The sequence below is a fragment of the Chlorocebus sabaeus genome, chromosome 12, assembly GCF_047675955.1.
Source record: "Chlorocebus sabaeus isolate Y175 chromosome 12, mChlSab1.0.hap1, whole genome shotgun sequence".
In the NCBI taxonomy this organism is placed as follows: domain Eukaryota; kingdom Metazoa; phylum Chordata; class Mammalia; order Primates; family Cercopithecidae; genus Chlorocebus; species Chlorocebus sabaeus.
The window spans coordinates 48,669,705-48,685,187 of NC_132915.1; the positions used below are offsets into that span (position 1 = coordinate 48,669,705).

Consider the following 15,483-nt stretch of genomic DNA (forward strand, 5'->3'; position numbering starts at 1 on the left):
AGGCAACGTATTTTTAAAATGAGCAAAGGCTGTAAATCAGTAGTTCTTCAGATAAAATGTTCAAATGGCCAAAAACACATGAAAAATGCTCAGTAGCTATCAAGGATATGCAAATCAAAACCACAAGGAAATACCACTTCATACTTACTAGGATGGCTATAATCAAAAACATAACAACGAGTTAATGAAGATGTGGAGAAAGTGGAACCCTCAGACACTGTCGATTAGAATATAAAATTGTGCAGCTTCTTCGGAAAACAGTTTCACAGCTCCTCAAAATGGCAAACCATATGAATTACCATATGACACAGCAGTAACACTCATATATATATACCAAAGAGAAATGATGTCCACATGAAAATTTGCACAGGAATGTTCATAATAGCATTTGTATAATAGCCAAAAATACGGAAACAAATGTCCATCAATCTATGAATTGAGGGCTGAGCACAGTGGTGCACGCCTGTAATCCCAGCACTTTAGGAGGCTGAGGCCGGCAGATCACTTGAGGTCAGGAGTTCAAGACCAGCTTGGCCAACATGGAAAAACCCTATCTCTACTAAAAGAAATACAAAAATTAGCTGGGCATGGTGGCACATGCCTGTAGTCCCAGCCACTTGGGAGGATGAGGCAGGAGAATCATTTGAACCCAGAGAGGCAGAGGTTGCAGTGAGCCGAGATTGTGCTGCTGCTCTCCAGCCTGGGCAACAGAGTGAGATTCCATCTCAAAAACAAGAAAAAAAAAATTATGAATTGATAAAGTATGGTATATCCATACAATGGAATTTCATTTGGCAACATAAAGCAATGAAGTACTGATACATGTACAACACAGATGAATCTTGAAACCATTCTAGAAGAGAAACCAGTGGTGAAGGAGCATAGATTGTATTATTCAATTTATATGAAATATCCAGAATAGGCAAATGTATACAGACAGAAAGAAGATTAGTGGTTGCCTAGAGGGGGTTGGGGTGGGGTTTCTTTCTGGGATATGAACATGTTCTAAAATTGATAGTGATGATGGTTGTACAACTTCATGAATATACTAAAAACCATTGAATTATGTACTTAAATGGGTGTAATGTTTGGTTTGAGACTTATCTCAGTATAGCCTGAAGATTAATACTATTCAAAGTCTGTCATTTAGCAGGTGGAAGACCTAGGTTGAAAACTCATAGCAGCCAGTATTTCCTGTTGTTATCATAACAGAGGACTTTGCCTTTTTTTTTTTTTTTTGGTTTAACACAAATGAACTATTACCGGTTGCTTTTATTTAGGGCCTGTGTTATTTGAAAAATACAACATAATGAAATGTATAATGAAAAATACAATCCGCCTGCCTCAACCTCCCAAAGTGCTGGGATTACAGGCATGAGCCACTGCGCCTGGCCTAATTACGTTCCTTCTAATTAGCACTAGACTCTGCTATATTTAACAGAAAATAACAGAGGCCAAAACAGGTAAAGATTATTCTCTCTCATGAAGTTACTAGGCTAGGCAAATCAGGCTAGCACTTTTGGAGGCCAAGGTGGGAGGATCACTTGGGACCAGAAGTTTGAGACTAGGCTGGGCAACATAGTGGGAGCCCATCTCTCTACAAAAAATAAAAATAAAAAATTAGCTAGATGTGGTGGCATGCCCCTGTGGTCTTAGCTACTTGAGGCTGAAGCGGGAGGATTCCTTGAGGCCAGGATGTCAAGGCTGCAGTGAGCTGTGATTGTACCACTTCACTTCAGCCTGGGTGACAGAGAAAAACTGTCAAGTTTTGAATTACATCATGTTGTACACCATAAGTAAATACAATTTTTACTTATCGATTAAAAATAAGGCCAGACATGGTGGCTCATGCTTGTAATTCCAGTGATTAGGGAGGCTGAGGCAGGAGGACTGCTTGAGGCCGAGTTCAAGACTAGCCTGGGCAACATAGCAAGACCCTATCTCTACAAAAATAAAATAAATTAGCCAACTGTGGTGGTGCATGCCTGTAGTCCTAGCTATTTGGGAGGCTGAGCAGGGAGGACTGCTTGAGCCCAGGAATTGAAGGTTACAACATTCAGCCACTGTATTCCAGCCTTGGCAACAGAATGAGATCCTGTCTCCAAAAAATAAGTAAATACATTTTTAAAAAAAAGAAGTTATGTACTAGACAGTCTAGTACTGCGAGACAACTGCTCTGTCATCAGGGACCCAGGTTCCTTCTGTTGTACCTGCTTTACTATCAGTAAAGATTGCTTCATGGTCACAGGATGGCTGCTGGAGTACAAGCTATCACATCCCAGCCTCAGGCAGTAAGCCACCATATATTAGAAGAGAAAGGCAGAGTGACAGGTCTGCCTGTTTGAAGAGAGCAGGAAAAATATTTTTTAGTTGGGCACATTGCCACATAATGTTACTAGTATTGGGGAGGTGATATTGGTTAAGCAAGGAGAAAATGCCACAACTCTGGAAAAAAAACTTTTTAAATAATTGGGACTGGGCACAGTGGCTCACGCCTGTAACCCCAGCACTTTGGGAGGCAGATTGTGTGAGCCCAGGAGTTTGAGACCAACCTGGGCAACCTGGCGAGACCCTGTCTCTACAAAAAATACAAAAATTAGCTGGTGGCATACACCTGTAGTCCCAGCTATTTGAGAGATTGAGGTGGAAGGATCACTTGAGCCCGGGAGATGAAGGTTGCAGTGAGCCATGGTCACACCACTGCGTACCAGCCTGGGTAACAGAGTGAGACGTTGTCTCAAAAAAAAAAAAAAAGATAATAATAGTAATAATTGAAAAAAAACTGTGTTCTTATTGTTAGATTCTGAAAAGAAATCATCTCTCCTGTCAGAGGAACAACAAGCAACAAGCACTTTAGTAGAAACCATCAGGCAGAGTATTCAGCATAATAATGTTCTTAAACCCATCAACCTACTTTCACAGCAAATGAAGCCAGGCATGAAAAGACAAAGGTAATAATCCAGTATTTTTTGCTTGCCACCACTCAATCATTTCATGTTTTTAAAAAATTATCTTACTGTAAAAAATATCTCTAGTTGTCAAAGAAATACATACTCATTGCAAACCATCTGATTGTTCTAAAAAGTGCTACACAGATATATGCATTCCTACTTGAACACACACACACAATAAAAGTGTCTGGGGGCTTGGCACAGTGGCTCACACCTGTAACCCCAGCACTTTGGGTGGCCAAAGCAGGAGGATTGCTTGGGCTCAGGATTTTGAGACTGAACCGAGCAACATAGCAAGACCCCATCTCTGTAAAAAAATAATTTGGTGGGGGTGGTATGTGCCTGTGACCTCAGCTACTTGAGAGGGTAAGACAGGAGGATTTCTTGAGCCCAGGAGGTCAAGGTTATAATCAGCTGTGATCACACCACTGCACTGCCACCTGAGTGACAGAGCAAAACCCTGTCTCAAAAAAAAAAAAGAGTGGAAATAGATTACATTTTAAGAAGATAATTCATTGATCTAAAATATACTTTCTTTTGGAAACATTACTGCTGTTTGCTGGAAACCTATAATTATATTTATTAACATTGATAAACTTATGTACCACTTATTCAGGGCCTGTGATACCCACACATCTTTTCTTTTGTTGGACATAAGAGAATATGGGAATAGGAGTAGAAACAATTTAGGAAAGGGATACATGCAGTGAACTACAAAGGATATGGAGTTATTGTGCTCCTGTCACTATTGTCTGCTAATATGCTCAGATTAGTACTCATCCCTTCCTCAGCATAAGTGAATTCTGCAGTAGAAGCTTCAGAAAAGTGTGTGTAATTGCATATATCAAACATTACTAATGTTTCCACGGTCCCCTTCAAGTTTTTTAGGTCATGGCATCTTTGAAGATAATCTCAGAAGTGACAGGGCAAGAATTGATAATGAAAATGGATGGATCCATTTTTACTCTCAATAGTTGAGGTAGAGATGACCTTCACAGTCTGTAATAAGAGTAGCTTGCTGCAAGCATCAGTAGTTTAAGGACAGGGACGTAATATTAGAAATGTCATATTATGGCTTCTGAAGCTTCTAAAGAAAGCGATGTGAAGTGTCACTAGAATCAGCATTACCTCCTACTTTTTTTTTCTTTGTACATCAGTGCATTTCTTAAGTTTTCCTCTCATCTTTAACAACTGAGTCATAAAGCTCACTTTTAGTGTTTCATTTGTGACATTTTAATGCTCACAAGCCAAATAAAGGTGAACTCTCCTTTGCTATTGGGTTAAATAGTAAAGAGACCACACCACCTTTTACATTGTGTCAAGGGTTTTAAACCCCTAACTTACTTAGAAATTAATCTGTTACTTTGTCAAGTGACAAAAGATGAGAGAAGATTCTGCTTTTGTAAATTTTAATTAGAAATTAGAGTTAAAACAGTTAATGTATTGTTGAAATAAAGATAAGCCATTTTTAATTGTTACTAATGTGAAGCTTTATGCCCATTAACTATGTTTTAACTTTACTTTGGAATAGAAACTTGCAGGAAGTTACAAAAATAGTACAGAATTCAGTGTAGCCTTCATGCAGCTTCTTCCAAATGTGACACCTCATATAACTAACTGTAACGTAATATTAAAACTAGGACATTGACATAGGTGTATTACTGTTAACTAGATGACAAAACTTAATGTCTTCACCATTAAAAAAAAAAAAGCATCTGTATTTTAATGCTATTTGCCCATTAACTTTTAAAACATATTTGTTTTATAGGAGTTTATACAGAGAAATCCTCTTCTTGTCATTAGTATCTCTAGGAAGAGAGAATATTGATATTGGTAAGTTGGTTAATAAAAGATTACGAAAGGAAATTTTATATTTTATTTTCAAAAGTAATTTTTAAAAATGTAGCTGGTATGTATAAAAGATTTAAAAGATTTCTACTTCTAAATATGTAGTTCAAAAACATAATTTGACTCAATACCAATTTGAAATGAACAGCTGTTGTCTTTCTTAACAAATTACAACTTCATTTTTGAAAATTTCTTTCAGAGGCGTTTGACAATGAATATGGAATTGCATACAATAGTCTGTCTTCAGAGATTCTTGAAAAGTTGCAGAAAATTGATGCTCCACCAAGTGCCAGTGTCGAGTGGTGCAGGAAGTGTTTTGGAGCGCCTCTCATTTAAATAGAGATTCACTAGAATTTTGACACACAAGGCTTGGAGATTAGATTTAATCTGGAAACATTCAAGGGTTTTTTTTCCCCAAATCGTAAGAACTGGTGAATATGGAATTGAAGTAACTCTTGAGGACAGTATTTAATGAATTATGATTCATACTGCATCATGTCGAAATATGAAATGCCATTTAAATGTCCCAGGGCTTATTAACATTGAAGATTTTCAACTCCTGAACTGCTTTTCTGCCTCTGTGGAAAACTACTTTGGGATTCCTCAGTATTTGTAGTAGTTTGATAGAAATAATGAGGAACCATATTCATTCTAGGCATTGTTTATATTTGAAGTTACTGAGTTTGAGGAATGGCAAATTAAATTTGCCTAACCTCCAAAATGAAATATCTCAATTACAAAAGCAACATGGCCGGGCACGGTGGCTCATGCCTATAATCCCAGCACTTTGGGAGGCTGAGCAAGGTGGGTGGATCACTTGAGGCCGGGAGTTCGAGACCAGCCTGGCCAAAACGGTGAGACCCTGTCTCTACTAAAAATACAAAAATTAGGCGCGCCACTGTAGTCCCAGCTACTGAGGCTGAGGCAGGAGAATCACTTGAACCCAGGAGGCAGAGGCTACAGTGAAAGGAGATTACGCCACTGCAACTCTAGCTTGGGTGACAGAGTGAGACTGTCTCCAAAAAAAAAAAAAAAAAAAAAAAGGCAACATATTTGTGTAAGTGTGTATATGTGTAGGGCTGTGTAGGTATGTGTATATACAGCCATATTCTAAGTGTATATTTATTAAAATAGATTGCATGTTGCAATATAATTTTCTGAAATTTTCTGATTATTAAATGAATGACTACTACTGAACTTATATGTAGTCATTAATCTTAAAATTACCTGAAAATCTGATGACAGCTGCCTTCCCTGACTTTAATGCATTAGGTTGGCGCAAAATTGTAGTTTTTGCCACTATTAATGGCAACTATTATTTTTGCACCAACATAATACACTTTTCATATTATGTATTATCTTGCTTAATGGATTTTATCCTGATTATCCAGTGACTTCCATCCTCTTCCCATATCTTAATTTGCAATAGTTTTAAAATTGGAACAAATGAATCAATCATCAGTTAAAATGAAATTAAATCAGCTGCCTAATAATTTATGAAATTCATTGGAACATGCTTAAAATGCTAAAGCGTATGTCATTAAACGTAAAATCTTTGTTCAGGCACATACCTTGTTGGTATTGATCACTTTTTAAAACCTGTGGGATAAACTTGCACTGCACACAGAAGTTTTATTCTTGTATAATATTTAGATTTGTATGCTTGTGAGTAAAAATGTGCATTTGTAAATACTGTTTTTTTTTAGGTTGAATCAATTAAGTCTTAAAACTGTAAATTTATTAAGCTTGTTGTCAGTAGGTTTAAGAAAATCATGATCTCACATGCCTCACTTTGACATTTATCATGCCTTTATTAAAAATATCCCTTAGGAACAGTAAGTTTGCCTTAACTCTCTGCATGGTTTAAAAAGCCAGTGGTTTTGTGAGTGTTTACAGTAATTATGCAGATGGCTAAATGAGTTGACACAGTAAAATTACTTCCATATGGTACAGTAACAGCCTAACTCCCTTCTACCTGATGTAACCATTTACAAATTGTAATTATTGTACCAGTCTTTCAACATTTCAGGGTTAATCTGACCTATGCAGAATTCTAGTGTGAATTTATTGTGAAAATGCTAAATTAAACAACTTGTCAGAAATTATGTACAATTTTCATTACCTTTAATGGATCTTTTGCACTGTCTCAGAGTATATATTTTTGCAACTCAAGACTTGGTACTAGTTTTAATACTTAATACTTACTGACCCAACAGAAGTTTTGAATTACCTTGCATATAAAAATTGAGCTTTAATAAAATGAAAAATTCTTAAGTTCGTTGTGTTTTGTTACATTAAGCCTCCTGAAATCTGTAATCTTTAGAATTCCAGTACTTTTGTTTTTTCCATTTCTTCACTGGAGTCTTCGTAACTTGAACTAAATTTTCACTTACTGAAGCACTTCCCATTAAAAAAATTCTGTAAAGATCTCTTTACATGTTTAAGAATATATGGCTATATCAAATTACAAACTTTCTAATAACTTTAGCAATCATACCTTGAAAACTTTAGCCTGCTGCTGCCACTTAGATATTGGGACTGATTTCTTGTTGTAAATTCTTAAAGGCTTTTTCCAATACCCACCGCAGATAGGGTACCACTAAAAATTTACAAGAAAAAAACATTACTATGGAAAGATTTAGAAGTATCCAGAATGACTTGTAGCACTGTATGCTACTTTAATCCTGACAACTTCTAAAAGCAATCTTTAAAATTAGTCCAGATTACTTAGCAGTACCTTACATTGGTTTGGGGTTTGATAGCAATTGTTTTTTCTTCCAACGAATGAATTGTATAGGTTGATCACAACCTGCATAGTAATGACATGTCAGAATGACTTGCATCTGTCTCTGGAGAACTGGGTATGGTGGCTCATGCCTGTAGTAATCCCAACACTTTGGCATGCCAAGGCAGGCAGATCACTTGAGCCCAGGAGTTCAGTAGTAGTCTGGGCAACATAGCAAAACTCTACAAAAAGCACAAAAACAAGCCAGGTACGACAGTACACACCTGTAGTCCCCAAGAGGTCAAGGCTGCAGTGAGCCATACTGCTGCTCTTCAGCCTGGGCATAGGAGTGAAACCCTGTCTCAAAGGAAAAAAAAAAAGTCTTAAGGAGAAAGACTGTCCTCATTTTGTGACTGCACTCGATTTTCAGAAAGCAGGGCGGTTCTCATGTTTTGTGCATCACAGTCAACCAAGAACTGGTTAATACAAAACTTTGGACTGTATACCGGACTCACCTTGTGGCTCTTAAGTTCCTCTCTGTGATTGTTTCAGTCCTTTTAGCTTCAGGTAAAATGCTAAATTTATCTTTGCTTTTTTTTTTTCTGAGGGAGTCTTGCTCTGTCGCCCAGACTGGAGTACAACAGCTTGATCTTGGCTCACCGAAACCTCAACCTCCCTGGTTCAAGTTATTCTCCTGCCTCAGCCTCCCAAGTAGCTGGAATTACAGGCGCCGGTGGCTAATTTTCTTGTATTTTAGTAGAGATGGGGTTTCACCATGTTGGCCAGGCTGGTCTCAAACTCCTGACCTCAGGTGATCCACCTGCCTTGGCCTCCCCACCTGGCGATCCCCTTTGCCTTTTAAGTTCTGCATACTACTAATCACCAGCTAAGATTCATGTTATGTAGCTTTTTAACACCATGTAGCAGGCATTGAGGGACTGGCATTACTGGCCTCACACCTGGGAGCTTTTTAGTAATGTGAAAATGTGGGTCCCCACTCCTCTATCACTATCTGCGCCTTAACCAGACCCCTAGGTGATTAACATGTACATTTAACATTTAGTACTCTGCTTTATAAAGCTATTACAGTAGTTCCAACAAGGAGCTTGCATTGCTTCAACCTTAAAGCCTAATGTGCCTTCTTGTAAAGATCCTGATATTGTCAGGTTAGAATAGAAACTATTAGAAAAAAATACATGCTTTGTGCATTTTTCACTGATTCAAGAATGTTTTTAGTCATTTCCTTTTCAGTGTGTGAAACAGCCTAACAATTCACTGGAGTTGAAACTCTGTTAAAGCAAATTTGAAATGGTTTAAAAAACTTCATTTTAAGATGGTATCCACTAAAACTATGCCTTAAAAGTTACCTTTTCTTCAAAAAAGAAGACATGTTCATCTTCACATGGTCAATTTTCATGTATTGTGTATAGTGTTTTAAAGAGCTATATTCCTCAAAATAAACTATATGAAACAGATTAATAGTCCTCATCATTTCCCCTAAGTTCAGTGCCATTCTGAAGAGGCAGATGTCTTATGCTCAGAATCCCTTCCTGTGCTACCCATCCCCCAAAAAGAACCCCTTTACATTGACCTTGTCTTCCACTACCACACAATAGGTCTGATTTTATCCACCATTGGATTACCATATACATATCCCCATTTTCTATGACCAACTTTCCCTCTCTTCATTTATGTAGTTTTCTGTCAAGCAATGAAAAGTCAACAGAGATCCGAGTCTGATCTTATTTATTTGTTACTCAAAAAATCTTATTTCTGACTGGATTCAGACTTAGAAGTAGAAGCTCGCAGAGAGGAAAGTCTGCGTCTCTTTGCAATTTGTTCCTGGCGCTTCTCCTTAGCCTCCTAAACAAAACAAAACAGCATATAGTTAAGGCCTTTCTGGGGTAAAGATGCAAATCCAAAGCCAGGCCGAACTCCTCCCACCCCCTCAAATCATCTTACACTAACCTTCATTCTTTTGGCCAAAAGTTTAGCATATTCTGCAGCCTCTTCCTTGTTTTTCTTAGTACGCTGCTTCTTCAGAGCAATACGCCGCCGTTTGTGCTGCAGGACACGTGGAGTAACAAGACGCTGAATCTTGGGTGCTTTGGTCCTAGGTTTCTTACCTAAAAATTCAAAGGACTCAATCATTTCAACTGTTTTGTTAGAATCCACATCTACTTTAAAAACATCAGAAATGAACGTAAGCTTCATCAACAGCATCTATGAAAACCTGTATTGAGGCCTTTAAAATCAAATCAGAAGTATTTTAAAATACTTTTTGCCCCTCCACAGATATCTAGAAGATGGGTTAAATATTATAAAAATATAACAGAAACCAAGTGCTGAAAAATAACCAAGCTAACCTTTACTACCTTCCAGTTTTATTAAAATACAGTGGCATTATGTTAAAATATAACTCTGCGTAGTCAATTTGTCTGTGAAAACCACTTAACATATTATTTACATAATCATCCTGCCATACTTTTAAGTGTAAGTTTGATGTAAGCTTGCATCTTTATTTCCCTTGACAATTCCTGCCAATTCAGGGGTAACGTAACAATTAACGTCAGATTATGTGACATGTTGTTAAAAGTATCTTCATTAATCTGTACTCCAAAACTGCTCAGACTGTAGATTTGCATTGGAGCACAGGCCGTTTCATGAACACTTGTGGGAGTTTAATTGCCTTAGGCTAAATGCTCAGATGTTCAGGTTCTGCTAATATTTCAGACTCCTACTATAAACACAGGAACCATCTAAAAATACCGATCAACCACACCACGCTTTTATTATTCTGATTATTTCCAGGGCTGTGATTATCGGCAACTGCCACCTATTTGTCAATTGCTTTGCTTTTTTTTTTTTTGCAATGTCGGCTTCATCAGGGTAGGAATTTGTCTATACTGTATTCTCAGCACCTTGAACAGTACCTGGTGCTCAAATAATTGTAATTACTGACTTAACAGACATGTACTATATATGCCATGTACAGGTGTTAAGTCACACCAGTCCTGAAAAAACAAAATCCAGAGAAATTCAGATTTTGTCAGGAAAACCCAACCTTGACTGACATGCTGTTTATTCTATTTAACATAAACATTCCCAAATTTCACTACAGAAATATTGTCATTTGAGGTCCTCACTGGTATGTTGTCTAATATATTGACACAAGTTCTTAAAAGGTAAAGCTCCAAAATCCCTAACTCCCGCTTCCTAGTATTCTAAGGTCTCTAACTTCTAATTCTTACAACTCTTAACAATTGTTATCCATATCCTACAGTTGAAACAAAAGTTTAAAGCAACTTCTTTAGTAAGCCAAAAAATAATTTAGGGTTGGGTGTGGTGGCCTGTAATCCCAGCACTTTGGGAGGCCAAGGTGGGAGGATCACTTGAGCTCAAGGGTTCTAGACCAGCCTGGGCAACAGTGTGACCTCATCTCTTAAAAAATATTAACAGTAATAATTTAGAACATCTGATGTAAAATTACAAAGTGTGTGGTGGTGAGATAATAGTTCCAGAATTCTCAAGCATGTGACTCCTAAACCAGATAGCAATGACCTTAAAGTCAGGTTAGTTTTGGATAAATGTATACATCAAAGATTCACAGGCAGATTTTCAAGGAAATTACTGCACTCTACAAGGCACTGGATATAATAAGCAAGGATTAATACTAACTGGGTATGCTGGCCACCCCCAAATATTTTTTGGAAAAATTCAGACTCCAGGTGAAGAATGCTAAGGCTCCAAAGGTACATTTTTATCTTCTGATATGCACACAAAATGATATTGACAAATCACCAAAATTAAGCAAGCCCTAATTGCATAATCCCTCCTACCTTCTTTGTTTAAGGGCTTTCTTACAACATACTGGCGGACGTCATCTTCTTTAGAGAGATTGAAAAGTTTGCGGATTCTGCTAGCTCTTTTGGGGCCCAGGCGGCGAGGCACTGTAGTATCAGTCAGTCCAGGAATATCCTTCTCTCCTTAGAAGACACAATTGAAAAGATTTTAATTCAACAACTTCCTTAAGAATCCTAAATCAGAATATTTAATGTTGAATTGATGGTAAAGAAACAAATCCATTGGTCTGTAAGTTTGGATACTGCAAATGAATAAGCATTTGGACAACTGGCTTTAAATCAATTTCAATGAAAATTGAACACAAGTAACCCTCACCTTTTTTTACAATAACCAAGTTGAGAACGCTCAGATTGGCATCCACAATGCAACCACGAACTGATTTTCTCTTTCTTTCTCCCGTTCTCCTTGGTCTGTAACAGGAATGCCCCTTACTCAGTAGCAGGCGGACACGGCCATGGGTCAAGACACCCTGCTTCATGGGGAAACCTTGTTTGTCGTTCCCACCACTGATTCGGACCACATAACCCTGCAAGAGCATACAATAAATGACACATTTACTATTTCTATTCCAAAATTATACAATACAGGATTGTGACCTCTGTGAACCACACCTATATGAGAAAAGTTTTCATTATGAAAACCAATTTAAACTTAAAACTTAGGCACGTTTTCTCTGATCAGTAAGTTTTGTCTACATTCCCAACTTATCAAGTTCAATTATCAGATGTCTTTCATTCAAGTCGCATTTTTAACCATGTTTTATTAGAAACAACAGCACTAGGAAGATAAAATATCAAAGAGCAACAAACAAATCAGATACAATGCGTCTTCGCACTTTGGGGATTATGAGGACAGCTATGTGACATCTGCCGAATGCATGATGCATGGCAAGATTTACGTTGATGTAAACTTTACGTGTATTTTACGGCTTACTCTATGTCTCCCCTCCAAGGTAACAGCTCAACTTCATAAAGTGGCATTCGGAAGCAACTTACCAAAGGTCAGAAGCCAGAACCCGCAGACTGAACCCCATTCCAAATACTAATTACCAATGGCGTTTACCGTCTCTGACTTCAATAGCTGCAACAATTTGATTGTTAACTTTTACCTTCCATTCTTCACCCAGAGCGTCAGCAGCAACTTCTGTGGCCATACGCTTCTCATAAAAAGTACGAAGTTTGCGTTCATCGTCCACTTCAATGAGTTTCTGGCAGCCAGTGGCTGGGAAGGAGATGTTCAGCTAAGGATTAAAAGGGAGGGAAATAGTTTACGAAACTACCTACACAGTTAATTGTAGAGCCATCCACAAAGTTAATTCCACTGCAAAAAGCCTTTCATGTTGCCTCCACACAAGCAGGAAATATGAGATGCCGACCGAACTCACTAAAAGCACGTGAAAGCAGAGTAGCAGTCAAGAAGCGCCGCACTCAGGAGGACGTATTTCCCTCAAGCCCCGCAGAATGACTCTGGGGGCGACGGCTCTCCGCAGCCGTTCACCCTCCCGAAGCAAGAAAGCCGGGGTCAAGAGCCGCACCACAGGCCTGCCGCAAACTGGGCAACACGCCGGGACGCCACCATGGCGCTCCCGGCCCGCCGCGGCTCCAGCCGCAATCGCCTGCCATCCGCTCGGCCAAAAAGCTCCATGCCCCAGAAAAGCGAGCCTTCTCCTACTTGAGACCCTTCTCCACCTAAAGCCAGGATCTTGCAGTGCTGCGTTCGGGGACTCGATTCACGTTCCCCAACCAGTCTAACACTCGCCGCCACCACCTACCTTCATCTTGAAGCAGCTGAACGCCTCCGAGGCGCCACGGAAAAGAGGACCAACTTCCGCTTAGCGCAAGTCTCATAGGCGCTTTCAGTTCTCGCGAGATGAGCAGAAGTACGGGATAGCGGAAGTAAGCACGGGTGGGCGGCACTTCCGGGGTCGAGTTGAATCAGAGTCTGGGAGGTGAAGTTGGTTGCTAGTAGGTGTGAGGTTGTGCCCGCAGTGGTGGTCTGGTAAGGCGAGCCCGCGTGTAATTCTGAGGGTTAGCCCCTTCCCTGTCTTGTCTTTTCCACGCTCCCTGGGTTTTGGAGCTGGGTGGCTCACGCCTGTAATCCCAACACTTTGGGAGGCTGAGGTGGGCGGATTATTTTAGGTCAGAAGTTCGAGACCAGCCTGGCCAACATGGCGAAACTCCGTCTCTAATAAAAATATATAAATTAGCCGCGCGTGGTGGTGGGGGGTGGGGGCGACTGTAGTTCCAGCTACTAGGGAGGCTGAGGCACGACAATCGCTTGAGCCCGAGAGGCGGAGGTTGCAATGAGCCCATATCTCACCACTGCACTGCAGCCTAGGCGACAGAGGGAGACTCCGCCTCAAAATAAAAAAAGTTCGAGTTCCAAACCAAGTAAACAAGAATAATGTTTACTTTCTAAAATTATCACATACCATCTTCCCACTTTAGTGTCACAAAGGTTTGAGTTTAGGACTGTTTCACGTTCGAAGTTGAACGATTCTACTGAATCCGCTTTGATCATCTCACATTAATTCGTGGAATCTTGGTGAAATGATGCTTTTTAAAATCTGAGTACTGTATATAATTTTTTTATTGAGGTGAAATTGACATAACCAGTCATTTTTAAAGTGAACAATTCAGTGGCATTTAGTACATTCACAATGCTGTACAACCACTATCTCTATCGATACAGTTCCAAAACATTTTCATCATCCTAAAAGAAAACGCTGTGCCCCGTTAAGCAGTTGCTCCCCCTTCCCCATTTCCACCAGGCCCTGGCAACCACTAATCTGTGTCCTGTCTCAGTGGATGTACCTATTTCACAAAAATGGAATAATACAATATTGACCGTTTGTGTCTGTCTTACTAATCTTTTGAGTCGTTGCATGTATCAGTATGTCATCCCTTTTATGGCTCAATATGCTAATGTAGGTATAGACTGCAATTTGTTTATCCATTCATCCATTAATAGACATTTGGGTTGTTTCTACCTTTTAACTATTGTAAATAGTTCTTCTATGTTTGAGTACTTGTTTTCAGTTATTTTTGGTATATACCTAAGAGTGAAATTGCTGGGTCATACAGTAATTTTATTCTCAACTCAGGGAGAAACAGAAACTATTTCACAGCAGCTGAACCGTTTTACGTTCCCACCAGCAATGTATGAGGACCGCAGTTTATCAAAATCATGGCCAACACTTTTTTAGTTTTTAAAAAATGTATTGTAGAGACAGGGTCAAAGCGAGATCCTGTTGGTCTGGAACTCTTGGCCTCCAGCATCCTCCTGCCTCAGCCTCTGGAGTAGGTTTCGATTTGCATTTCCCTAATGACTAATGATGTTGGGCATGTTTTAATGTGTTTGTTGGCCATTTGTATATCTTCTTTAGAGAAATGTCTATATAAGCTCTTAACTCTCCCTGTTTTTTTCGCCCTAATTATTTTTATTGAAGTAGTGGGAGTAAATTAATGTGAGGCAAAGACAAAGTCTAGAACTATGGGCTAGGTTTTTTTGTTTGTTTTTCCCTTTAAAAATATTTTAGGGTGGCCAAACTCAGTGGCTCACACTGGTAATCCAAATGCTTTAGGACGCTGAGATGGGAGGATCTCCTGAGGCCAGGAGTTTGAGATCAGCCCGGGCAAACATAATGACACCCTGTCTCATTAAAAAAAAAAAATTCAATACATTTTAAATTGTGGTTCAAAAATACATAACACAAAATGTATCATCTTAACCATTTTGAAGTGTGCACTTCAGTAATGTTAAATATATTAACATTGTTGTAAAATAGATCTCCAGAACTTTTTCATCTTGCAAAATGGGAACTTCATACTCATTAAGTAACTCCTTTCCCCCTACCCACAGCTTTTGGTAACCATTCTACTTTCTGTCTCTATGATTTTGACTAAGTATCTCATATAAATGGAATCAAATGGTAGTTGTCTTTTTGTGACTGGCTTATGTCATTTAACATAATGGTCTCAAGGTTCATCCGTGTTATAGCATGTGACAGGATTTCCTTTGCTTTTAAGGCTGAATAATACTCTGTTGCATGTAGATACTACATTTTGTTTAACCGTTCATCTGTCATTGGACATT

At 38.9% G+C, this 15,483-nt stretch overlaps 3 protein-coding genes across 10 annotated transcripts in view; 2 read left to right on the forward strand and 1 right to left on the reverse strand.

Moving 5' to 3' along the window:
- The window catches only part of DENND4C (DENN domain containing 4C), a 145,827-nt gene extending 136,828 nt beyond the window's left edge, over window positions 1–8,999 (forward strand). For all 8 annotated transcript variants that reach the window (XM_073021643.1, XM_037998352.2, XM_007969133.3 and 5 more), the window contains 3 exons: window positions 2,801–2,951; window positions 4,720–4,784; window positions 4,999–8,999. In XM_073021643.1, the coding sequence (XP_072877744.1) occupies window positions 2,801–2,951; window positions 4,720–4,784; window positions 4,999–5,135 (353 nt within the window). In that variant the 3' untranslated portion in view covers window positions 5,136–8,999. The remainder of the gene's footprint in view (window positions 1–2,800; window positions 2,952–4,719; window positions 4,785–4,998) is intronic.
- Window positions 9,000–9,253: 254 nt separating this feature from the next.
- On the reverse strand, window positions 9,254–13,268 carry RPS6 (ribosomal protein S6). Its single transcript, XM_007969132.3, has 6 exons — window positions 13,160–13,268; window positions 12,497–12,628; window positions 11,704–11,914; window positions 11,364–11,510; window positions 9,493–9,650; window positions 9,254–9,387 (listed from the first exon to the last, which is right to left on the reverse strand). The coding sequence occupies exons 1-6, from the start codon at window positions 13,163–13,165 to the stop codon at window positions 9,292–9,294; spliced, it is 750 nt and encodes a 249-aa protein (XP_007967323.2). The 5' UTR covers window positions 13,166–13,268; the 3' UTR covers window positions 9,254–9,291.
- A 30-nt stretch (window positions 13,269–13,298) lies between these two features.
- ACER2 (alkaline ceramidase 2) overlaps window positions 13,299–15,483 on the forward strand; it is a 71,995-nt gene continuing 69,810 nt past the window's right edge. The window contains exon 1 of the mRNA XM_037998359.2: window positions 13,299–13,386. The gene's annotated coding sequence lies outside the window, so the exon portion shown is untranslated. The remainder of the gene's footprint in view (window positions 13,387–15,483) is intronic.

Coding starts and splice junctions, on each gene's coding strand:
- RPS6 (XM_007969132.3), bottom strand. Junction 11,511..11,703: donor CTTGGTTATTGTAAAAAAAG/GTGAGGGTTACT, acceptor GTGTCTTCTAAG/GAGAGAAGGATATTCCTGGA. Junction 9,651..11,363: donor AAAGCCCTTAAACAAAGAAG/GTAGGAGGGATT, acceptor TTGAATTTTTAG/GTAAGAAACCTAGGACCAAA.